The sequence below is a fragment of the Anomalospiza imberbis genome, chromosome 6 (assembly GCF_031753505.1).
Source record: "Anomalospiza imberbis isolate Cuckoo-Finch-1a 21T00152 chromosome 6, ASM3175350v1, whole genome shotgun sequence".
Taxonomy (NCBI): Eukaryota; Metazoa; Chordata; class Aves; order Passeriformes; family Viduidae; genus Anomalospiza; species Anomalospiza imberbis.
Window position 1 is genome coordinate 48,901,842 of NC_089686.1, and position 24,968 is coordinate 48,926,809.

A 24,968-nucleotide genomic window follows, 5' to 3' on the forward strand; every position below is an offset into this window, starting at 1 on the left:
GGTCAGATTCCCACTGCAGGATTTGCAGGATGGAGTTGTAACCCCCAAGCATGGGCAGTGCTGGTGCTTGTCAAACAGCAGCCATCTCTGTTGCTGGGGCACTTGAGGTCACAGTTGAAGTACAGGTAGCTTCAAGGAGCTAGTATTTCTTCTGGTTACTGTAAGGCAGTGGAAAAGATTCAGACTGCCAGGAGGGAGAAATGATGAAGCTCACTGTAATCTCACTGCTGAGTATCCTGTGAGATGCTGACACTTTGCCTTAATGGGCTTCTCCTTTTTAGGAAAATGATTTAGTAGACGGTATAAACCACACTCTGGCATGATAAACTTGCATGGATACCAACAAATTTAGGAAGAACTCCTGAGCTGCTCTAGACCTCTGTCTGGTGGTACTATACAGCACTGAATGAAGATATTGCCATCAATCAGCTTGTCACCTACCTCACTACCCACTTGTATTAAATGATTTCACTATCAGCTAAGATGGAGCACACCACTGAGTGTCAGATTATAAGTGTCTAGAGAGATTAGATACTGAAATTAGATGGATAACATCCAGGCTGCTGTGCTGGATCTCCCAGTATTGCTGTTGCCAACGTGTCCTGCTCCAGCCAGATAAAACCTTACTGTGCTGTGCTCCCTCACTCGTTCCCTGAACAGGGGATGCAAGAATGAGGGCTGTACAGTCAGTCTCCTGAGAAAGTCCCAGTATCTGCAGGCACTACATGAGCAATGTGGCATCTAATTCTCCTCTACAAATGTCTGGTATGTTGCAGCATGTGCCTCAATTCATCAGATGCCTTAGCAAGCTCTAACTCTGTCTTGTTCAGTTTCTTAAATCAGTAGCTTCTCAATCTGTTTTTCCTTGGGCTGAACTTCGACCAAAGATGATTTTAAAAAGTAATAAATATATTATTGGGAAAAAAAAAAAAGTGAGCTAAGAGATCTGAAAATTGGTGAGGCCCAAGATGACAGCCACCCTTGAGGAAACTATCCTTCTCCCTGGGAAAATAGTTTTTAATGTGTTGGAGTAGCATGGGATTTAAAATTGGATGCATGGGTGTTAACATAATGCCTCAGTTGCTGTCTTCTTATGACAGGAAAATATTCTGCTGAGAAAAAGCTGAAGATATAGAGAGACAGCATTTAAATTCCTGTTTCCACTGGTGTTATCCTTTTTTAATGGAGGGGCACAACCTTAGGAATATGCAAAGGGACAACTGGGTTGATTGGTGGACTCTGACACAGGAGGTCAAAGGCCTTGTCGCAGATGTCTCTGGATTATGTTAGAAACTGTTTTATGAATGCTGTGGAAATATTCACAAATTTGTAGGGATTATTTAATTATTCATAAGTGACACCTGCAGAAACAAGCAGACTGCTTTCCGTTTGTATTTTGAGGGATCAAGAAGAGTACAGGAACTCATTAAACAATCACAGTGACTTTTCTAAATTAAAAACCATAATGACTTAGGGTCCCAGAGATTAATACTGGGAGAGGATCTCCTCTATTTTCTGTAGAAAGATTTTTTTTTCCCTACTCTCCAACTAGACTTCACATTTGTAGAAAAGAAGGAAACAGTTCCAGCGTTTAAATATGTATGTGGATGTATGTACCTATAAAAATTAAGGTTATTTTGCTCATACTAATTATCATTGAAAACTCAGTCTCCCTACTTAAGTGAGCTATCATGGCATGGCTTTGTTCTGTTATGGGGCCCTCTGAGTGCTCCTCTAAGAACATAATAAATTACACTCAGGAAAATAAAGTAATAAAGGCAGTAGTATGCTTTCAAAATAATTTTGGGGATTTTTGTGGGAATTTTGTGGGAATTTTTCATGGTAGAAGTGTTATTTTTAGAAATCTCTATATCTATTCCTGCGCTGCACCATTTGGCAGTCTTGAAACAGAATTTAGTTTTATGCCAACGGTGCCCTTAATTCATGTGTTATCTTAAAACCCTTCTCTGCAATTTGTGTTACAAAAGACTGGGAAAACATAATTATTTTTTATATTCACTTTTTTTTTTTTTTTTAAGTGGAAAGTTAATATAGTTGCAAATTAAAAATTTCAACCCTGACAAGATCACAGATAAGAATTCCAGCTCAGTTATACCAGCAAGTACCAGGGTCAACCATCAAACAAAATACAAAACTACTCAAGAACTCCAAGAGAAGAGCTGAGCAGTGCTTTATTTAAGAGAGCTGCTTCAGGAGTTTAAGGTAGTCAGAAAGTTCAGGCTCCTTGCCCAGATTTCTGTTTAGCAAGGAGCCTGAACTTCAATACTCCCAGTATTATGGCTGAGCTCATCTAGTTAAGCGAAGCATTCCTATAAGCAAACATGGGAGTGTGAAAGGATCCTGCATGTTTGGGATTTAAGATTGGACCACTGGGCAATCCCATGCACAGGCTGCTGAAGGAAGGTGAAGGAGTTCTGGAACGTTTTAGTTCTTTGTTATGGGGTATGAGATGTCTGACTAGGATGGAAGTTCTGCCCAGTGCCTCTGCAGTGCAGAATAGAAATAAGAATTTCAGTCTACTGGCAATAGTTTTAAACTGAGCACCTTGCAAGTCAGTATGGTCAAGCCACTAAGGGGAGCATCCGCAGGGGATGGTGAGGAGGAAGGTGGGAAGGGCAGGTGCTATGTTGCTGTTAAGAAGTGTTTCTACACTCCCCTTTCCTCTTGTGGGATTCCTCTCTCATTTGTGCCCTCGGGCACAAACAGCTCTGTTGACTAACTTGGCACAGCTTTTCTTTTCATTGCAAATCTCTCCCCTGTCTCCTCTCAAGAGGTGGCTCTGGCTCACCTTCCCTGGTGTCTTTCTCTTGGAGGATGCACTGGCCAGCAGCTCTTGGCCTCCTCCCTGTGTGTGGTCAGGAGGGGACAGGGACAAGTCCATGTCCCTGTGTGCAACTCAGTGGCACTTGGTGAGTCTAAGATATTTGCACATTTGCTAGAGGACAAAGATGGGTATGCATGGGAAAAGACCAAGATGACTTTACAGATAGATGCCTATCTGCCCAGAAAATACTGAGCCTTTCCTACCCTTCTCAGGGAGAATCACAGGTTTTAGAGCAGCATCCATTGGTATTAAATGCAGCAGAGATACTCCTGGATTTAGTATTATTGTTTTTAACCTGTTTAGATCTACTGACAGTGGTGAGTCTGGTGAAAAAATTTTTTAAGCAGAGGGAGCCAGGACTATTTTCTCATTTTTGTTAATTATTTCTTTTGATTAATTGAAGAAATAAGTAGGATCTTTTTTGATGCAGATCACACATCTTGTGAGAAAATGGAAAGAATATTTGCACATCTCACTAAGGATACTGAAGGATTAAGTAATTTTTGTAAAGTATTTTGAATTTCTGAAAATTGTTATGGATGAGGACAATATTATTCTCTTTGCATAAATATGAAATATTGAAGTAGAGCAGGGATATCTATGATAATCTAAAACTCATCTCATACATTTATAAATCCTCCTCTTTTTGGCTATTCTTATAAGTCCTATTTCTGAAGATGCTTACTGTCAGCAGTTTGTAGGCAAATCACTGGAATTTAGGGATGCTCAGCCCCAGTGCTGATTATTTTTCTTCATTATAATTCACAATGCTTTCTTTAAGCTCACTGTTGAAAACCAGGTTCTTGACTGGAGTAAATGCAGGTGATTGTGGTCAGCTGAAAATCTCTATGCCTTATTTGTGCTAGATAAAGGTCATGCCTGTATACTGACGTACAAATATCTCAGTTTGCACCGTGAAAGCTATTGCTTTTTGTTTTCCCAGTAGTAAAGATACTGCAGAAGAAATAGGTTTCAAAATCCTACTGGTCATCTGTAAGGTGGTTTATTTAGAGTTCATCCTGTTCTGCTAAGACATGGCATTTGTAGTGCATTTGTGGTGAGGGAGTAAACTAGAGCAACCTCATAGATGCCAACATCAGCAGAGACAACTGGATGCTACTGCAGGGTTTAGCTGGTATTATTTCAGAATAAAATCCTTTCTTTAGGGCTTTAACTCCTGCTGACTTTCTGAAATGCAGCTGCTGTGCTGCAGAACCTCCTGAAAAATTGTATCATATGGATAATTTCAGACTGTCAGCAGTACCAACAGTAGCAGGCAAGGAGATTACAAAGAATGGGTTAAATCACAGACTTCTTGCCTCTTCGGTATTCCTGGATAATAATCCACCTACAGTGACTCCACTCTGTGGGTAGAAAATGCCTACCTCTTTTTAAACATAATTTATGCACTCCTTTGCCTTTTGAAAAGGATAGACACCAGCCAGGTAGAAGACTGCTCTGCTGCATTAGGGCTCAGAATTAACCATCAAATGTGTGCCTGATGTGCGAGTCAATCTGCCAAGTCATAAATGTTACAAGCAGACATCTGACTACAGCGTGTATTTTTAAAGTGTGCTTTCTGGCTATGTAGCCTTAGCAAACACTGTTCCTTCCAACCTGTGCTAAAAGGACAGGGATACACATATGCTGTTAACCTGGCACAGTATGAAATCTGCCATAAACTGATTTCCCCAGAGGATTTCTCCCTGCAGGGGCTGTGTGCTACGAGGCGGTGTCTCCGGGTTGATTCCAAGTGTCCTTGACTGGATCTGCAGTAAGCAGGAAGGTGCGTGAGAGTTTCTTCTGTGATGCAGTGGTGGCATCTGAGGGGGCTGAGGGTGTGAAGGAAGCTCATTCCTCCCCCCCACCCCACCCCCATGACAAAAAAGTTCCTGCGCTTGGACCTGAAGGGGTTGGTTGTTGAGAAGTTTCTGCTTCTCAAGTAAAAGTCAGACCTAGAAAATTCTATGGTGGTTGCATAAGTACTGAAATTGCCACACAGCTAAAGCCTGAAAAGCAAGCAAATTACTGGGGAACATATTTCTAATATAATTGCTTTTTGACCTTTTTTTTTTGGGTCTTGCTTTGAGTTTTGATTAACTTCACATTAATTATAATCCACGAACACTGAGGAAGAAAAGAAAGGGATGGTTTTGTTGGTTTGGGTTTTTGGTTTTGGTTGGTTTTTTTTTGATTGAAATTCCAGCAGCTTTCTGTTGTTATTCCAACTGGAAAAGGAGTAATTCCTGCTCCTTTCAGGAATTACTTAAGAAAAAAAAAATGAACACAAGTCAAATTTTACACTCTTGATTCCTTGATTTAGTTAATGATATAAGCGATTTGGGCTATTCCTGTGTGCTGTAAAGACTAAATCCATGGTAAATACGAGGTAAATCCTTCAAAAGCAGTACATATTTTTGAGGAAAACAATGGCCCCTAAGCAATGCCCAAGGCATCCAACAATGTTCTGCTCACCTATAGCAAGAATTACCAGAATATTTCAGTGGAGCATCTCGAGCTGCTCACATATCTGCAATACACCCTCTGCTCTGCATCCCAATCACAGGGCATTTTCAGAGACATTGGCATGTGCAACACAGATGGGCAACTGTTTTATCATCTGTCTTGCTCCCTGAGTCTCCAGAGCAATAACTGGGCTACTCCTTGTCTCAACACACTGCCAGAAGAGGTCCCAGTGTCATTCTGCCATGTCTCTCCTGACGTCTCTGCCTCCCCCCTGATCTGTAACAGTACCTCTGTCACTGCTGGCTGAATGTTTCCCTGGGAAGTGATTAGCTTATCTTCAATATCTGTCTGATGCCTTTGTGTCAGAGGTCTTGTAATATAATGATGAATCTGGAGACAGAGCCAGCCCAGCTGAGAAAAAGGTGAGTGCTCCCACTCTGCTTTGTGCCTTCCTGGGATTGTTCAGGGCGCCCCAGCGTGTGCCAGGCTTCAGCACATACAGCATCTGCTCTGGCATCTTATTCCATAGGGTGTTGGTCTCTTGGAAGAGACCCACTTTGCTAGACACAGCTCTCAGCTCATACAGTCTGCCTGCTCTGGGAAGGCAATGTGTTTTCTGACAACAGCCAAGATAAAAATCAAAGGTTCATTCTTGTGCACTTCAGGGATGATGAATAAGTTGCTCCTTTCATTCAGAACATTTAGTCAGAATACACAGATTATGGGGACAAGGGGTTAATTCACTTAAACTGTTTTCTGACTTTATGGGATTGCCACAAGCTAGGGCCAGTTAAAATGTGGGGTCTGGTAAAGCATGTTAGTGTTTAACTTTACGTGTTTTTGTTTTAAAAGGCCTATATGAGGAGATATATGTTTAATTTGTCTCATTTTGTAATTAAAAGTTATTTATTAGATCTGTTGATAGTCTGTTAGGCACAATCTGCTGCGTCTTGCATCTTGCATTAATTTTTCATCTGAAACAGCAGAAATAATTTTGTGGATTTTAAACTGTTGTTTTGCAGATGCATGTTAAATGTTACTAGATCTTAGCTCTCTCATCCACAAAAGCTTTGTTTTCTCATTTCCTGTCAATCTTATTGAGGAATGCTGAATAATCAGAATGAAGCAAAGATAAAATTGCCTTCTGATCTCTCTGATTTATTTTGAGAAAACTTTGGTTCCTTCTGTGTCAAGGTGTCCTCATTTCACCTGCTTAGAGAAAACAGGATAGTGAAAATTCATCTAGTGTCTCCAATTTATCTCCAAATTACTGTGCAACTGTTAGTCTCCACAATACCCAGAAGAGTTAGATAAATAATGTTCTATTATCCTGATTATAGATGTAAATCATTACCAAGAAGCTGTGGCTTGCCAGAAGTCTCATTTGAAGTCATATCAAGTGCTGGTACATTTCTGGGCTTCCCAAATAAAATTGTAACACTTTTGTTTGCTACCTTATCTCCTTGCTGCTTCAGCTCCATCACTGTATCTGCCACCGAATCTTACACATATTTTCATGTTGGCGTCCTCAGTGAACAGAATACATTAAGAAGCCACAGCTTTTCATTAGACAGCAAATATTCTCAATTAAAGATGGCTCATTTATTCTAGACCCCTTTTTAAAAAACAATTAATGTGATAAAATAAGGGCAAAGAGGTGCATGAGAATCACCCCCAGAATAATTCCTGTATGAGGATCACTGCTGGAACCAGCACAGCATCTTTCAGTCTGACAAAGCAAGTGCCTGTGGTGTGCTCTTACTTCCACAAATGCCCTATATATTCAAGCCAGATTTTTCTCCTGAAATCCCATTTAGCCTTGGATCACGGCTGAAAAGAGTCTGTGTGTGTGAAGGACATAATGCTTGTGCGGGGTTCCTGAGTGGAGAAGATAGTTTGGCTAGGTTGGAATGCTGAAAAATCCACTCTAGAGCTCTTAAGGAAATGAAGTTGGCCTCTTTCTCTTTTTATTGCCCTGCCCAGTTCTTGTGCCAGCCATCAAGGTGTCTCACCTTCACAGAAGAAAATGAGTGCATCAGAACATGCTGTCCAAAATCCTCACGTGTCCTTACAGCAAAGGCTTCTCCAGAATGAGCACTGGTCACAATACATGCAGCTTTTCATGTGGAGCCTAACCCTATTTTTAAATATTTGGCAAACTTGCAACAGCAAAATCTGCTCTTTTGACCACAAGATCACTTACTGCAAACCCCTTTCTTCCTGGGCTATCGTGAGGGCTGTTTCTTTGCTTGCAGCACATGCAGAAGGTACTGCGTGTTGTGAACTCACTTGAATTATTCTGACTAGGTTGTCTACTTGCTGAAAAACAAATTGCTCTAAGTGGCCACAGTCTGAGATTTCAAACTCTTGACTGTCTCTCTCTACTAGCAAGCTGCTGATTTGTCATCCTGTGTTCCCTTTCCAGGGTCCTAATTCTATTTGTCCCTCAATGTCCAGTGAACCTTGAGGGGTGAGACTTCCCTCTCCCTACAGTGATTTGTTTTTCTAGTTCTGAAGACTCCTTCCATCTCCTATTTCTAGGAGATATATCCTCCTCCAGGCATTTTCCTTCTCACTGCTTACATTGCAACAACTATTTTCTGCAGTTCCACTTCAGGAGTGTCCTTCTCACGTCTGATGGTGACTGCAGTTCCTCCACTGCATAGCATCCCATGCTCTGTGAACAAGAGAGCAGCTATTCAGCAGTGATTAAAATGCTGTTTAAAACCCAGAATTGGTGACACAGACTCTGGGTGAAAGAGGAACTATCAGAAGGACAAGAACATGCTTCTAAAAGGGAGAGTATTTTCATGTACAGAAAAGGCTAAAAAAACACAGTGCCAGGTTTAAAATTATTTGAAGGTTTTTTTTTTCTGACCTACATGGAAAGCTGTTTATATTCCCAACTAATTTTGAACTAATCAAACAAAAAACCCTCACCTCAATCAAGATAAAGACTGCAGTAAGATGGATGTTTATTTGTAAATAACTCAATGGAAATGATAAAAAGCAATTTGGAAAAAAAGGAGATCCTTTTTTCCTTGAAAACATTCAACAAGATTTGTCATATTCGTCCTTCCGATTTCAAGCAAGCAAGGTTTTTTCTTACCTACAGTTTTTAGCGAAATATTATGCAGAAACTTATTTCCTTTTTATCTCCTGGTATTCCCTCTTAAATTTTGCTGCTTTGTTCTTTTTTTTTTTCTGACTACCATTTTAATTTTCACTTTTTCATTAAATCAGTGTGAGGGGAGAAAAAGAAATTAATACTGGGGAGAGAAGAGAAACTGGGATTTTTCTTATGGAGGAAAGGATAAAGCTTTGGAAAAGTGTTATTTGAGAGGAGGGGGAGAAATTGGAGGAAAAAATATTTTGTTGCCAAAATGTATCTACATTTATTTGTCCAACCCTAGATCTGAAACTGGGGTACATAAAATATTCTTTCTTAGCCAAAATGTCTGTGTATTGTGAGAAGGCTTCCTAACTACATCAGCAAAATTTTCAAAAATGTAAACCACCAAAAAGATCGTCATGAATGGTTTGCCTTCCTTGCAACTCTCACGAGCAGCTGAATTGGAAAGACAAATAACCTTGTGCAAAAACTGTTAGAGGGGTTGGCGGCAAGCACGCTGACTTTACTTAAGCCTCATGTCTTTCTGTGTGTTTAAAAAAAAGAAAGTCTCTGCTTCAGCATAATGAGAGACTGAAAATCATGAGCGACCACTAAGCATTGTGATGAAGGCAGATGTATTTAAAAAAGACAATATATTCTACCCTAAACTGTGAGCTTGTTGTGAATTTTGTTAACTAGAATTTGTAATTTAGGCTACTGAGTTGGCTTTAAAGCATTTTTGTGGCCTGTGGGCATTTAAATAGCTGGACTCCACTGAGTATTATTGGGAATTATGCACCTTGAGAGTTTCATGCCATCCGGAAATTTTTCTTGATTACAGCTAGTACCTTATGCAGTGTAAGTAGTAAATGGAAAACATTTTTTTTCATTTGAATCCAAGTCCATATTGATATTCCTGTCAAAATACAGTTTCTGGTCTCTCAATAAACACAGAACAAGACTTGTGAATATAGTTTTCACACATAATTTCTGTATGTATTTGTGAGCCTTTTGCCATCTGTGTACATTACAGATCTTTAGAATAAACTGCTGTGCAAGTTGTACAAGCAGTTGGACAGTTGTACAAGCTCATAGCAGAAATCTCTTTTTATTTTTGCTTTTCTGCAACTGTCAAAGAGAGGAGCAAGGGATGTCACATAAAAGTATTTCTACTATAAGTTTTGCAGTTACTAAAATTAATTATGTGCCCACAGTTATCATAAGTGGAAATTGCATGTGTTAGACTGATACTGCTAAATAAAACCTGTTTGACTACTGGGTTGAACAATATCCTCAGATATCCTTGTGGCAATAAAAAAAACCCAATTATTCCTAACGTTCACATCTGAAACCTCTGCTTAAATTTACAGCAATTCTTGTGCCTGTAAACACATCCATCTCACTGCTAAAATAGATTTAGGACAATTAGAACAAAAAGATGCAATTTCTCACTGGTCTGAATTAGATCTTGCTATCGAAGTCATGAGCAGGAAAAGCTTGTATTTGCAAGAAATGCCTTCAAATCAAAGAGCAGCTCTGTGTGTTGCTCTCAGCAGACATACAGCTATGTTGAAATCCTGCCTGGATGAAGAGAGTACAAAAACCACTTCACCTTGACGCTTGTAAGAATGATATCTGAATGGTCAAAGCAAAAACCTATGGATACATATTCTCTCAGGGAAGAGAGCTGACTGCTTTACCCAGTTTTATTTCCTGTCGGACAGAGGTTGTGTAATGTGTCCATATAAAGGAAGAAATGGCTCCAATTGCTTCAAAGGAGAGTTTTCCACCTGCTTGCAGAAAGAATGTATGACCTCCCCAGATTCCTGCATGTGAAATGTAACATTTCCCTGTTTGCAAGAACCCAGCAGAAGTCATGTGGATGTGCCCTGTTCCTCTGAATTTTCATACAAAGTGACTTGCATCCTAATTGTCTTGAGTATTTTGCCCTTCAATATTGAATACTTGCTTTAAATTCTAATAATATTTTTGTTATTGTTGCCCTTTTTGTAGCAGCTTTTTAAAGTGTTTTCATAAATGGTTAAGACTCACAGAACCTTGTTGATGCAGGGCAGTATTAGTACCAGCAGTCTCCTTGTCAGATGGTGATAAATAGATGTACAAAGCTACCACAACATTTTAAGTTTTTAATGCTTAGAACCTTTGGAGATCAACTTAGGGACCATCTGCAGTTGTCAGTGACTTCTAAGAGAACTACAAAAACTGGGACCCAATGCTGAAATTGCTGTTGTGGCCATGGTGAGCTCAACATTTATATCTAGAGGGGACTTTGATTAATGTAGGATGTCAAAGGCTTCACGAGACCATGGAGATAGGACTCAGCCCAATGCCTGAAACAGGCTTGTGAGTAGCTGGTTTTCAGATGTGGTAGCAAGTCTTACGGGCGCCTGAGAGTCTTGAAAATACCATTCCTCCTATTTCAACAGCATAGTTAGTTTTAAAAAGTGCATATTTAATTGCAAAATAGGCTGGAACTGTTTTCATACAGAAAGCAAGGGGCTTAGGAGCACAGTTTTAAATTTCCTGGTTTTTGCTCATGTTCCTGCCATGGTTCCCAGTACGATTTCTCTTTCATCTACATTTGCCATAGTTCCTTCTTTCTTACTTTCTAATAGTTTAAGAGACAAGATGACAGAACAGATTAAGAAATATCTATAAATAATACTGTACGTAAAGAGGCATTTACCCACTGAGTCTTAAAACTCATTCCATGATTTGGATCTATTTTTATAAGCTTCGTCTCACTTGACACTGGCAGTGATTCACATAAATATTAAGTGTTCATTTTTAGTCCAGTGCACATAAGTGAAGCTAAACTGTAGTGCTCTTTGGAGTTTTTACCCCGAATGTCCTTATTTAGGATGGAAAGAGGGTTAGGAGGATGCAGTTCTTAAGCACTCTACAATCATCACATAGCATGAAGCACTTTTATATTTTTCAATGACATTCACATTTCAAATGGGTTTTTGAGCTGATTTTTTTTTTCTGTAGGATACAAAAATAGGGTGTGTTATCCTGAATTAAAGCCTAAACCTGAAGGCTGTGGGATAACATGGTTACTTATTTGTACCTCTCTGTTGTGCTGTAGTTATGTTCAACTCCATCACTATTTTTTGCTGCATCTTGTTTTTTAATTAAAGCAGCCCTGAGATGATTTATTAATTGTCCAAGCATTTTGGTCTTTGGACTATGCAACAAAGCTATTTAAACAATGAAAGAAAAATTTTTCCAATGTTTGTCACTTCTAAATTCTAATACAATTGTGTTTCTGTTATAGCAGGAGTATATTTGGTAACAGATGGTAAAACTGCAAAACTATCTCCGCTTCATTAGCGCCCCTGGCAAGTCTTCCTATACGGGGTAAGTTACAGCAGAGAGGGATATTTAACAATACACCCTTTACAGTTTCCAGTAAGATTTTGGACTAGTTTTAAGTGTATCATGAAAGCAGTGAATGTAATAGCTAGAGTGCCCATTGATCACTTGTGTGTTGGTTGCTAAAAGCAGAACTAAACATACATGCTGTAAAAGGCTCTGATCTAGCAAAGACTTGTTCTAGTGCTTTTCCAAGTCAGATTTATCCTGGCAATAATTTCGTTGAGATCACTTTCCTTTAATGGTGATCATGAGTTTCTATTAAAAAGTAATAAAATATAAGTGATCAATCTCCATTTAAATTAAAAGAATGTTTATGGTAAAATATTGATGAAAAGGCAGCCTTCAGAGATTTTAAGAATGCTTTTATTTTCATGGCACAACTGAAAGGTGACAGATTGATAGCCCTGGGAAACGTAGGTCTTTTCAAAACAAATTATGTGATGTGTCCTCACACTGACTTTGGAGCTCGCTTTGCAGCATGGCAGAACTGCTCAGGCTCTGGGGTGAAAAAGTCCTCTCTAATTCCTCATATTGTCTAATCTGCATAATCATCTCCTACTTTTCTGTGCATTTTGCACATTCCTTCTCCATAGAGGCTGCACAGAGATCCCGAAATCATTGAGCATGTCTCACCCTGGAGTGCAATGCATGAAGGCAACATATGGTTATTTCCTACCAGGAACTGGCTTCCAACAAGTGAGTGAAAATAAAAGGACCAGTCTTGTCATATGCCAACATGAGACCATCTCTGATAATGCCACTATGTATATCTGTTGTCTGCTATTGACCTTGCTGAATTCAGTAGCCCAGAATTACCACAGAGAAACAGCCTCTTCTACATTATTGGGAAATGCTGCTTTGCCATCTTCCCAGTAGAATGGTTTGTGAACTCCTCATGCTGTGCAAATTGGATTAACTTCACTAACTGCCTGGATTATGCAGCTTTGTGAAGTGGGCAGGGCTCCCAAGCAGAGACAGATGAAAATTTGAAATCGTGCAGTGGGAGGAAAATATTAAATTTGAAATTTCAGATTCTAAGCAAATACTAGTAGCCACTAGATTATTGCATCCAGGGAAATGTTTTATACTGCAAATATCTCATGGGTTTTTTTTAATTATGTTTTTTAAAACAGCATATATTCACTATGTATTTGGCCAGTTCATTTAAAGGACTTGTCTTATTAGTGAAGGAAAATTATGGGCATCAACCAGGCTTTGATATAAAGTAGTTGCCAACAGTGCTAAGGCAGTTTTGGGCACGTGCAGAAACAACACTTGAGGCACTGGAAAATTTTAATATGCATTTAAAGAAATTACAAATGCATGGTTAGTGTTTTGGGAATTCTAAGCTTGAGCTCACATGGTGACATCCTTCCATGAGTCTGCCCTCAGAAGTGAAGATGTAGGAAGTGACTGCTAGATTTCCTGGATGCAGGAGTGATGGAGAAGGTGGTGATGGAGAAGCCCTGCTGTTTGTGCACTGGCCACGACAGCTCAGGCACATACTGCACCTTTGGAAGGACCACAGCCGTGGGCGATCTTCTGCTGCAGTCCAGGTTGGTTTGGAAAACACTACATCTGAGTATAGTGTAAAGTCTTCCCTTAGATGCTGTCAACTTGCTGTTTTTATAGTACAAGCATTTCGAGGTGTCACAGAAATTATAACTCTATTGTGCTAGCTAGTGAAATAAACATATAGTAAGGGAGAGAGGAAAAAGTGCCAAGTAAATAACCTAAGAAATTTTGGCTTTCTATTTTGAAAGTGACACACTAAGATTAAACATCTTGTATATTTCACACACAGTAAAATTCATAGAAAATGAGAGGGGCTGAAGCATACCCAAGTAGTGTGCCATACTGAGCTAATAAAATGTGGTGTTTGGGTGCTTGTGCCCATTGCAAATGTTCATTTGCTGAGTTAATGTGTGTGACCTGCCTTTGCACTATTGGCATGCTGCAGATGCTCCTCCTGAGAGGATCCTTCAGTGCTAACATAGGCAAAAAAATAGGGCTTTGGTCAGATCTTCTAACAAATGCTCACTCCATAAACTGCATTAATTCAGTTGCTTGCAATCATTTGTCCAAATCTCAGGTTTGGGGGCTTTTTTAGGGTTTTGTTTTTTATTTTCTAGTAAATTTCCACCATGTAGGTCTGTGTACTCATCTGAGGACATGTGGGAAAGTTCTGAATGAATGTTAAAAATTACCGAATAAGAAAAAAGGCTTACCCTGCTGTCCCAACCAAGATATTCTTTGAGAACAGTAAATGCACAGTTTTAGGCATTCCTATAGCTGATGGTAATATGGACATGAAGATAAATTTGTGGTTTGGAGTTGAAGATGCTATAGAATTTTTACTGAATTTCAAACTTTTATTTGCCTGTAGTCCATGCCACTGACACAGTGAAAACTGAGCTTCTTTGCTTAGAAGAGCAGGTTCTCCAAAAGATGCTTTCTTTAGACTTGTAAATGCACTTTTGCACTATTGATTTCCTGCTGCTTAGACCTAACTAACATTTTAAGTAATCCATACAGTTTTGAAATTTACATTAGGTCTTTTAATAAAATGCCTAGCACCTCAGGGACTTCTTGGTAGGATAGACAGTGAACTCCTATCAACCGAACACTAAACAACAGAAAAATAAATTTCAATATCACTTAAGCAAAATTCCAACCTAAGCTGATCTGCTACTGCCCCAAAACCAGAAAACCAACCACCACCCCACAGCAGTTGCCTCAGTCTGGGTATTGGATGAGCTATCGCAGCACAGTCAGGTTGCTCTTGGTTTGTCCTTACAAGTGCTTTACTGAAAAACCCCGAGTTAAAATCATTTCTGCATTATGCGGGACACATTCCCGAGAAGTGCTAAGACGTACTGTCACTAGATTTCTTGCAGAACTCCACACTAGAAGAGAAGGGGAGATCCATGCTAAAAAGGGAAACGGGAATAGCACAATGTGGCTGAGATCATGTTGTGGTGTTTTTAGAGTAGAGATCAAAGGCTGCTGAGAAGGCAAGCCCTTTTGCATTGCGTGTTGTGGCAATTACACAATTGTCCTTGTCCTGAAAAAATTTACCTGAAATAGATCTGCATGGATCTCTGGTTGGATCCCACTAAAATCAGTGGTAGGTGGGACTGTGGCCCTACATAATAGGGTGGGATTTTAGTGATGGTCTCTTCGCTTCCTGCCTGCATCCTTTCTGCACTAGGACATGACCTCCCTTCTGCTGGAGGTTATAGGTGGTCAGCATTTTAGAGATTTCTTCCTATTCATTTTGTTTTGAAGTCTGTTATCAAGTCTGGGGCATTCTAACTGATGGTTTTAATTTAATTTATAACTGGATAAATGACAGAACTGGCCTCCACCATCTATACCTGTCAAATGATCTGGTGTAATGAAGACTGCAAGAAGCCCAGGCTGATAAATAGAACAGGGGTATTGGAATGAATTTTCAAAGGAAATCTGCAGCTAAATTTCTTAGGCATGTAAAATGACAAGCAATCCAAGCTGACCAGATCTTTCTGTATTTAAGAATATGTTTTTTGAGGGCAAATGTGGGAAGCAAGAGAAACTCTGCTGCAGTCAAAACATTAAGTAACTGTTGATGTATCTCTGTGTACCTTTAATTTTTTGTGAATGGGTAGATGATCAAGAAAATTCAGACAAGAAGATCAATTTGGTTTGGTTGTGCAGGTGAAAATGTATGTTTTAACTTGTATTTGCCTCGGAAAATTATAAGACTGGGTAGCGATAGGTTTTGCCTTTGCTATTTAAAACCAAATAATCCATTTTATTGCTTCTTAAAAGGGACATTCTCGCCCAGGTTTTCAAGAAAAAAGCCAGTATGATATTTTAAGCTATTTCTTGTAGTCACAACACCTTAGTGGTCCTTACCCATGATTTTTCAAAGTAAATCTAGGAGTGCTGAGACTTACTGCTGCTCCTGAAGTATCAACATAGTTACGTAAGTGTGTGCCAGCAGCGTGTGCCTGTGTTGGTAGCTCATGTGCAGCACACACATCGCTGGCTGTCTGCAGTGCACTGAAACCTGAGATTTATTGCATTTACAAAAGGCCATTACAATGCAATTTTAACTTACTGTCATTAAAGGGTCTTACATCATAAGCAATCACTGCAAAAAGCCTTGGCCCACGATTTATTCATAATTTTTATTGCATGATTTATTAGCGCCTCTGTTACATTTTATAAATCTTATCAGAAAGAAATTAAAATCAATTAGGGCCTGGTCCTTTTACCATTACCCACGTTGGGTGGTACCTTGTTCTCAGCCTGACGGAAATGGGGGTAATCCTGGAGTAAGCTATCACTACAGGAGTAGGAGTGAAGATAGCAAAATCTGGTTACTTAGCACAGGAGAGAGATGTAAAAATTATTCTAGAAATGACAGCATTTGGTTTATATTCCAGGGGGAGGAGGTGGTTCTCCATGGATTCATAGATTTCTCTGATTTCATCTGATCCTACCGCTTCTGTGTACCATTTGGAGTGAATCACATATTTATGTAATTCAATATTCAGCAGGGAAAGCCAAGTCAGCCTTCTAAACTGTTCTTTCCTCAGATCAAATTCAGCATATAGTAACTGAGAAGCTAATTGTAAGACATTTGCAAAGATCTCAAAATGGCTTTTCTACCAGTCTTATACCCCAAGAATGCACAGAAATTTCATAAAATCAAGCTTATACAAAATGGAAACTCAGTTTTGCCATATATATTTGCATGAGAAATTACACACTTGATTATCAATTAGGGCCCAATTTTTCAATCTGAATACCCCTGCTTGCCCTGTTTATTACGAAACACAGTGCTTAGATATGATTTAGTTGAACATTAATTGAAGTCATGTGGTTTATTCTACAGTCCTTTGCAGTAAAAAAAGCCAATAAGATCGTGATGAGCTTTGTCAGTATTAGAGCTCTGTGTTTTGATGCAGTGTGCTAAAGATGCTCATGTCTTTAAAAGATTATGAACACATGTATTTGAATATGTATGCTCCTAATAAATTGCTAAGTTCTACTGCACTTTAGTGCTTTGGAATGGAAATAGGCAACATGTCTATTAAAAAAGCAGTACACAGCAATTAATTTGTTATCCTGAACCACACTGCAGGAAAATTCATTTCTATCCTTGAAGTTGGTGGTAATTTTGGCTGAGTTTCAATAACAGTAAGGCTGGGCCCTCTGTTGCTGAATTGCCAACATCTCTCCTTATGTTAAGAGAAAGTATGCAGTATGTACAGACTTTAGTAAAGTACTACCGTAAATATACACACATTTTTACAAATAAGAAAGACAAATAATGTTAAATGCTAGATCGCACAGCAGATGGGAAGAACAAGATGGAAAAATAGTTTTCCTAGTTTTTCCTATTCCTACAGTCTAATATACCACATTTCTGCAAATAGTTCTAAAATAGAAAAATTATAATTGATCCACAGATCTTTTTCTCCTTCATCTCATGATAGACCAACAGAGAATTACCAGTATTTTGTTGCCTTTTTTGCCCTAACCAAAACAAAAATAGCAAATGTCAGGAGAAGGGCAAAGAAAATAACTGAAGGCACATAGGGATGGATTAAAGAGCGAAGGGGCCAAATATCTTTCTGAACCCAGCCACTAAATTCACATTGATTTTAGTGGCACCACGGTTACTTCTGCAGAAATATTTTGGGGTGGTTTAATTTTTAAGTCCTTCCTCATATGGAAATCCCACTCAGCATCGTAGGAGGTGGCAGCAATAGGAAGGCATATATATGTGTATACATATGATGGTATGATCCATACAATCACAGCCTTGGCTAAATGAAGTTAATTTTGTAACCTAGAAACATTAAAATTAAATGAGATTTTTAAAATTGAATTAAAATGGCAACAGATGCTGTTCTTTTTTAAGTTTTTAGATTAATAGAAATAAAATTGAAAATAGGAAAATAGATTTTCAAAAAATGTCCTTGAATCCAAACTGCTAAGTCTGTACTAGGCAGCCATGGAGTTGTCAGGTGGGTAACATCATCTCTCTCATCTCCCTGTGAGATCGTGACTTCAAAGAGATTGTAAGATTTTCTGTGCAGACATCATATCTTCCTGTGTGTTTCTGAACAGCTCAAACTGGTGAAGCTATGATTCTGCATGGCTGTTCTGATATTTTAAATTTTTGTGGGGGGGTGTAGTTTAAAAAGGTATTACTTCTGAGTTTGGATGGACAATTCCCAGGAGTTACTTGTGTACCTGCTCCCACCATGACCAATTTGAAAGGGACTGGATGTGGGACTTGGAGCAGTGAACACTTTCTAACTGGCATTGCAAAGGTTTCTTTGGTCAGGATGCAGAGAAGACTACCATGCTTACTAGTGGCTTATATAAGGATTTGCAGTAACATGTTCCTTGATGGGAGAAAATAGGAATAAAATGGAATTTTAGGAACTATATTAACAATGAATGATAGAATGGCAGTTAATAGATGTCTGTAATTCCATTATACTACAAGTGCAAGGGAAACCTCATTTGATGTGGAAAGATTCTCATTTTTCCAGAGCTGTAATGCAGCGTGCAGTTAAAATTAGGCTGTCTCGTTAATTGTCACAGTATATGGTGAGAATTCCTGCAGCCAGCTTCAGTGCAGGATTAGATATGGCTCTGCAGGAGGCAACTTCCAGAAAGGCTCAAGGTGGGAGAGCAGCTCCACCAGGGCCCCTTGGAAGCTGTCCCTGAGGGGGGTAGAGGGAAGCGAATGGGGCAGCTGTCAGCCCCTCTGTCCCTGTCTGCTCCTGCTGGGTGGGAGGCTCCAGAGCACTGTCTGTGGAGTGCTCCTGTGCCAAGCGAGTCCCGCATCACACATCTGTGGAATAAGCTCCCCTTGTGAAGGATGAGGAGTGTCTGTTCCCACTCCCTGATATCTGCCTCAATTCCTGAGCTAAGCTGTGCTGGCCAGGGGTAAGGAACAAGCAGAATCACCCCAGCCTCTAATCCTCAAGACAGTGTGGTTATTCAGGAACTAGGATCCCATAAGCCTTTTTATATCTATGAGTTGTACTTTATAGAGAGAAAAATCAGTTTAAATGAGCACAGCAAGGTTGAAATGCTCTTGAATGCACAAAAGAAAGCTGGAAGAAATCCCTGGGGAATACCTTTTTCTCATCTCTTTACCACTGTCATTTTCCTGTCTCCTTCTCAGTGTCAGAAACTCGTCTTTCAAAAGTCACCCACTGAGGAAAGCAGATTCTTCTGCAGGATGTGAAGGGGAAACATGAGGGAAGGGTGAGTGAGAGTTTTGCTTTTCCTCTTACAGATCAGAGTGGTACAGCATATGCTACGATTGCAAGTCAAGCTGCTGAGAACTGTCCACAGGACCCTAACCAGCTTTTATTTAAAAACAGTAAAAAGGTTTATTTGGAAGGACTACAAAAGCTTTCCTGAGAGTTCATTAAAAAAACGTAACTGTCCAATTTGAATGTGAGCAGTAGCGCACAATCTAAGCTGAAAGCTCCTTGTTCTCAAACACTGAGTAACCCAAGGAATGTGAATTAACACAAACACAACCTTATCCTGCTGTGGAGGAGGAGGAGGAAGGGGAATAAATATGTTAAATACCTGCAGGCCAAACTCGCCAGGAAGTCAGTGGGAGCTTTACTAGTGGAAGAACAGCATGACCAGACATAAATATAAAGCAGAGAGGATGCCAAGAAAATATTTTTCACACAACTGTGTACTGAGGGACCTATGAAGTCTAGTAAGTACAGAGGGCAGGAACTCCACCACAGTGTAACTCTCTGCTGCTTTAGCATAGCTTTCTGGCTGACTCTATTTCCCCCTTTCTGCCTACTTAGAAAAAATAAATTTACAAAGTTGTCTGATGATGCAAAAAAGACAGTTCTAATAAGCTTCATAGAAACATCAGTTTAGGCATGTTCAGTGATATTTAGTTGTCTGGACAGATGATTTTGACAATCATCCTGGATCCCTGGATCTTTCCCATCACTTTTGTTATTCTGTTCAAATCTCCAGGCACAAGATTTTGCCTCTGATATCCAAATGTGGATTCTTTAGGTTAAGGAGAAGTGTAATACCTATTTATCTTACTTAGATAGATGTCTAAGGCAGTCTATCATTTAAAACAAACAATCTTTTCTTATTAAAAATGTAGAAGATTATGCAATTTTTGAAGTGTTTCCTCTCTTTAGAAAGAACTACATTACTAAGAAATTAGCGTGGAGAAAACTTGAAATTAATTAAACTCAGCCACTATTGTTTTAACAAGCAACTGTTGACTATGTTGCACCTAAAGACAAATGACTAATGACTAGGAGCTTTGCTTAATCAAAGTAAGAAATAAACAAAATTTGCAGAGTTAGCTGACTTTTCCTGACGTACACAACTGCACTCCCAGTCTTCCCTGGCTGTCTACAACGAGATCAGAAGTAATTTAGTATGAGTCAGGTGGAGGTGAAGCAAAACAGTAAATGTATTTGTATTTGCAAGCAGTGTCCATCAAAACCCTCCAAGAAGAGCTGGATTTGAGTAAATGCTGAGCTTTTCATAGACAGTTCCTAAACATTCACTGATCTAGCATACCAGATACAGTCCACAGAATCTTGCTTTATACAGATATACAGATTTTCATTTAATCTTAATATTCAGAGACTGTATTCCTTTTACTTGCCCAAGTGTTACACTATAATGGTTATGTAAACTGATGCTTACATTGAGATGTTATTTTGACATGCATTTTGGTGCCATATGTAAACATCAAAAGTGTGTAATAACCACCCTTAGTACAGGTCTCAGTTCCATTTAGGAAGAGAAAATTTTGTGATTTTTTTTTTTTTTTGACAAAATGGCAATGTGAATTTAGATTTTTGCACATCTGAGTTGCATTTTGTAACTGAAAATAGCAGACTCAATCAGAAGTGGGGTAACAGTGGATTTGTTGCCTGACTACCAATAATTGCCTTAATATACCATTCACTTGTAAATGATGTTATCAATTATTTTACTATAAATTAGCTATTGTGAGCTTCAGGTCTTTTTGCAATGTCTGTGTCAGGTTACAGGAGCATAAATCAAACTCCCATCTCTTTTTACATCCATAACCATAACGTATGGCTTTTATTAGGAAATGTTAAGTGTCCTATAATGTCTTCTTAATGAACAGTGTGTGCATGTGTTGATGAGGAAAGCCATCTTCCTTCATGCAAAATATTAATGCATGTGGCCTACGTCTCCATAGATACAAGTTAAAGAATCATATTTAACCCGTGAAATATTGAGTACTCATATTTATCTAGTCTTAACAGTCCTCTAGGGAAAGAACAAGTTAGAGGTAAATCAGGAGTTGAATTCTAACAGGTATGCACAAGAGATTGTGAACAAATGGTACATCATCCACTCAAAAAAAACCCCAACAAAGCCAAATTATTTTATAAAACACCTATTGCTAAATGGAAATACCCTTAGAGAATTTATATCCTTCTAGAATTCCAGACTGTGCATCACAAAGCCTCCTAATATTGGTTATAAATTTCCTTCTCCTAAAACATTATAATGCTTCGAAGCAAAAGGGTGTTTTAACCTCTGTATCCTTTTTGTCGGGACAACATTATCCATTTGGCTTTTCAACCATTTCTCAAAACCTTGAACAAGCACATTACTCTCACTTGAAATGTGTTTTACCAACAGATTCCTGGGTACCAGAGAGATCTGCTATTCAGATTACCTGCTAACATTGGGCTTGATTAATGAAAACCAAGCAATTTGAAGGATACCCTCCAACCTTGCCTTTCCTTTTCCATGTTCCATTGGCAGAAATCAGGGATTTGAAAGCTGCAATACAACAGCATAATCTTTCCATCTTGTGGTAAATAGTCTATTATTCCTTTATCCTCCATGCTGTTTAAAGGAATTAATTTAAAATATGAACTCCTTTGTTCATGGAGGAAGTCTCCAAAGGGCGTGCAAACAAGAATCTTTAGAAATGCAGCAAGATAGAATCCAGGCTCTGCTCCAGCTTTCCTCATTCATTCAGTTTGCAGACCTGGCGTCTCCCGGTTGGAGATCTCTGCTCAGACCAAGTCTCCGGCAGCTGCTATTCCACCACCCATTCATACACAGCCAGCTCCCCTCTCCCTGCTCCTTGCATTTCCACTTCTCTTTCCTCCATCCATCCAATTTTCTCCCTGATCTGATCTCATTTCTTTGATCTTTCTCAGGAACACTGATCACCCTCCCCCACCAAAGCACCTCTCATCCCTACCGAGGGCTGGCAGAAATTAAGCTGTAACAAAGGTACATTTAAGAGTAGAGCCTATGCCAACCAATTTCTTTACGAAGGCACTATCCTCCATCTGTTTCCCTAGTTATCAAATTTACTGTCTTGGGAGTTAATCCTGCTGCTGTTCCTGAAGCAAATGTTTTCAGTACTTTTCATTTCAGGAGAATCAGGCCCTAATTAATGTAATTATTCTCATAGCATGAGGAGATGCCTAATTAAAGCAGTCGGATGACTGTTACAGACCATTTTTATCCACACTTATGCTGTGAACTGCACCAGTGTGCATTCCCTTTCCAAAACAACTGCAGGCACCAGGAGGGGAGGAGTTGTCCTTCAGCAGGCAAGAAACCTGTCAAACACAGTGTCCCTTCTACATGAATGAAACCTTTCTTCTAATTAATACTTTGCATTTCCCACAAGGGAAAAAGACACAGAGCGAGCAGCTAAATTACCCATTTTCAGAGAAGCATGTTCATAAATATTTTACTTGCTATGTATGAGAAAAGAGAAAGGCACTGATTCCCTTTCCAGTCCAGGCTGAAACTCTCCAAATCCCCTGGTACCACTGGAAATGCCTGCTCCCATAATCCTTCCTCCATCTCGTAAAGGGGAGAGAGCCATTAGCTTGTAAGAGGGCTGGACAAGGTGTCTCTCTTTACTGAGGGATGTCTGACTGAAAAAATCTATGCATAGAGGGAAATTACCTGGTGTAATGGAGACCTCTCTGGCCCATGACTGGGACCCTGCCCCAAGCTGTTCCACGAGTTCTAGAAGCCTATTAGAAAATAAGGGTCTCTGGAGGCCCACATCTGAGTACACAAGCTCAGGCCTTGGTGTCTACTAGTTCCCCATGCGTGGGGCCTGCTTGAGAGCATGGGTTACATCCCTGTAGACCCCACGTGATTTTTGTATGGCCACACGCATGGATGGCTGCTCTGCTCTGACAGCGGAGAGAACCCTGGTGATGCTGGGAGGAAGTGGGACCACAGGGATCTTTGAGTGTTTTGATGGGGATGCTGATTGCATAGCTTACCCTTGCATATCTGGAGGAGTAGGGATCCTCAAAGAGTGCCCAGATGCGGGGCTGCCACCGTCTCCAGAAGCCCCCAGACCTGCCATCTGGGGAGTCACTAAGTGCTAGGCGTTTTGTCATCTCCAGCTCATCTTCACCATCACCAGAGTCTCCGGTGCCATCTATGTCTCCGTCCTCAGCACTGCTATCCAGGGGAGCCCCACCAAAGCTGTCCAGAGCCTCTTCGGCGTCGCGGTGCTGCCGGTAGGTCATCCAACAGCAGGGCTCCACATCGGTCTCATCGATGCCCCAGAAGGCCAGCTCCTCCTCATACAGGGGCCCGCACACGTCCGCGGGGCAGTGCAGCTTGCCAGTGCGGTAGTAATTCAGGATGTGGGCGAAGACGCCCGGGTGCCGGTCAAAGAAAAACTCATCCGTGCGGGGGTCATAGTCAAAGTGGCTGTGGGCATCGGGCTCAGCGATCCAGGCCAGCCGCGTGCCGGGCAGGGTGCGCAGGGTGCTGCGGTAAGTCTGGTGCCTAGTCCCTCCCACGTTGATCACAATGCGGTCGCTCTCGTCGCCCTGGCCCATCTCGTCTCTTATTAGGCATGTCGCAGACTCATCCAAGCAAGCACGGCAGGCAGCAAGCCCGTCAGGGGACGGCTGCTCGGCGGCAGTCGGTGCCTAAGCCGAGCCCCGCTCCGGGCCCGCGGGGGCGAGGGGCCCCGGCCAGCCCCGCTCCCCCGGGGCCGCTCCGAGGCGATGCCGGTGGCGGTGGCTCCCGGCGCTGCGCCGCCTCCGTCTGGAGTCAGACGCTCGGGGTCCGCGGCAGCTGCAGCCGCGGCGGAGGGGCAGGGGCAGGGGGGGCCATGCTCCGGGAGCGCGGGCGCTGCGGTGCCGGAGGGGGAGGGCCTTTCCCTGGTTGGATGTGGCCAAAAGCACAAGGGGAAAAAAAAAAAAAAAAAAGGAAAAAAGGAAAAAAGAAAAGGGGGAGGGGGTGGGGAAAGAAAAATCACGGCACCCGCGCTGCCCACAGGTGCGCGGAGCTGCGGGGCGCCGGTGCTGGCCGCAGCCCCCGCAGGGAACGCGAGGCTGTGTCCGCGCCCCTCCCGGCGGTGCGGGGCGGGGGGCGCCGCCGGTGCTGAAGGGACAGCGCCGCGCTCCCGCCGCCTCCGCCCCTGCGCCCGGCCGGCCCGGGTCGAGCGCTTGCCGGTGCGGGCGGCGGGACCCGCGGCGCTGCCGCTGCTCCTCCCGCTGCTCCTCCCGCTGCTCCTCCCGCCGCCGCCGCTGCCGAGCCGCTCGGTGCAGCCCGCCCGCCGCCGGGCACCGCCGCGCAGGCGCCGCTGCCGCCCGGGTCCTAGCGCGGGCCGCGCCCGCCGCCGCGGCCGGGACAGGCGTGCCCGCTCCGCGCCCCGGGGCTGCGGGCAGAGCGCCCCCCGCCCCGCTCACCTCCCGCAGCCGCGCGGCGCTCACACCGAGGGTTCCCTTCGGGAGCGGCGGGTGTCCCGGTGCTGCCCCTCCTCGGCTCTGAGTGACCCTCTCGAGCACCAGGGGCATGAGTCACGGCTGTGCTCGTCCTGCCTGGACCGGACCGGCTGAAGGGCAGAATTCAAGATCTCCCCAGGCATAAATTCCTCGCCTCACGAGCAGGGGTACCCAGGGTTGTCCCTTCCTATCACGTTGTGCTTTTACTTGGTTCCACACACCTACACCACTTCTCCAACTTTTCCTACTGTTCACTTGGGTTTTTTTCCTAACGCCTGTGTTGGTAGGAAGTTGCAATTTGGGTTTGTGTTTTTTATTCTTTTTTTTATTCTCATTAATTCACAAATAATGACAAGGGAAG

The 24,968-nt window shown here is 41.5% G+C and overlaps 1 protein-coding gene and 1 long non-coding RNA gene across 13 annotated transcripts in view; one reads left to right on the forward strand and one right to left on the reverse strand.

Moving 5' to 3' along the window:
- The window catches only part of KCNC1 (potassium voltage-gated channel subfamily C member 1), a 123,336-nt gene extending 98,925 nt beyond the window's left edge, over positions 1-24,411 (reverse strand). For 2 of the 6 annotated variants that reach the window (XM_068194042.1, XM_068194044.1), the window contains exon 1: positions 23,144-24,148. In XM_068194042.1, coding sequence (XP_068050143.1) covers positions 23,144-23,713 — 570 coding nt within the window. In that variant the 5' untranslated portion in view covers positions 23,714-24,148. Of the gene's footprint in view, positions 1-23,143 lie in introns of all 6 variants that reach the window. The other 4 variants (XM_068194046.1, XM_068194041.1, XM_068194045.1 and 1 more) reach the window with 4 other exon arrangements.
- LOC137476052 (uncharacterized) lies at positions 2,767-23,679 on the forward strand. 7 transcript variants are annotated; one of them, XR_011000213.1, is made up of 6 exons: positions 2,767-2,920; positions 11,722-11,804; positions 12,416-12,518; positions 13,215-13,378; positions 19,018-19,100; positions 21,519-23,679. It is a non-coding gene; the product is annotated as an uncharacterized lncRNA (long non-coding RNA). The 7 variants fall into 7 exon arrangements; XR_011000217.1 differs by having other exon boundaries at positions 11,725-11,804; XR_011000215.1 differs by lacking the exon at positions 2,767-2,920 and adding an exon at positions 10,115-10,230.
- Positions 24,412-24,968: the final 557 nt, after the last annotated feature.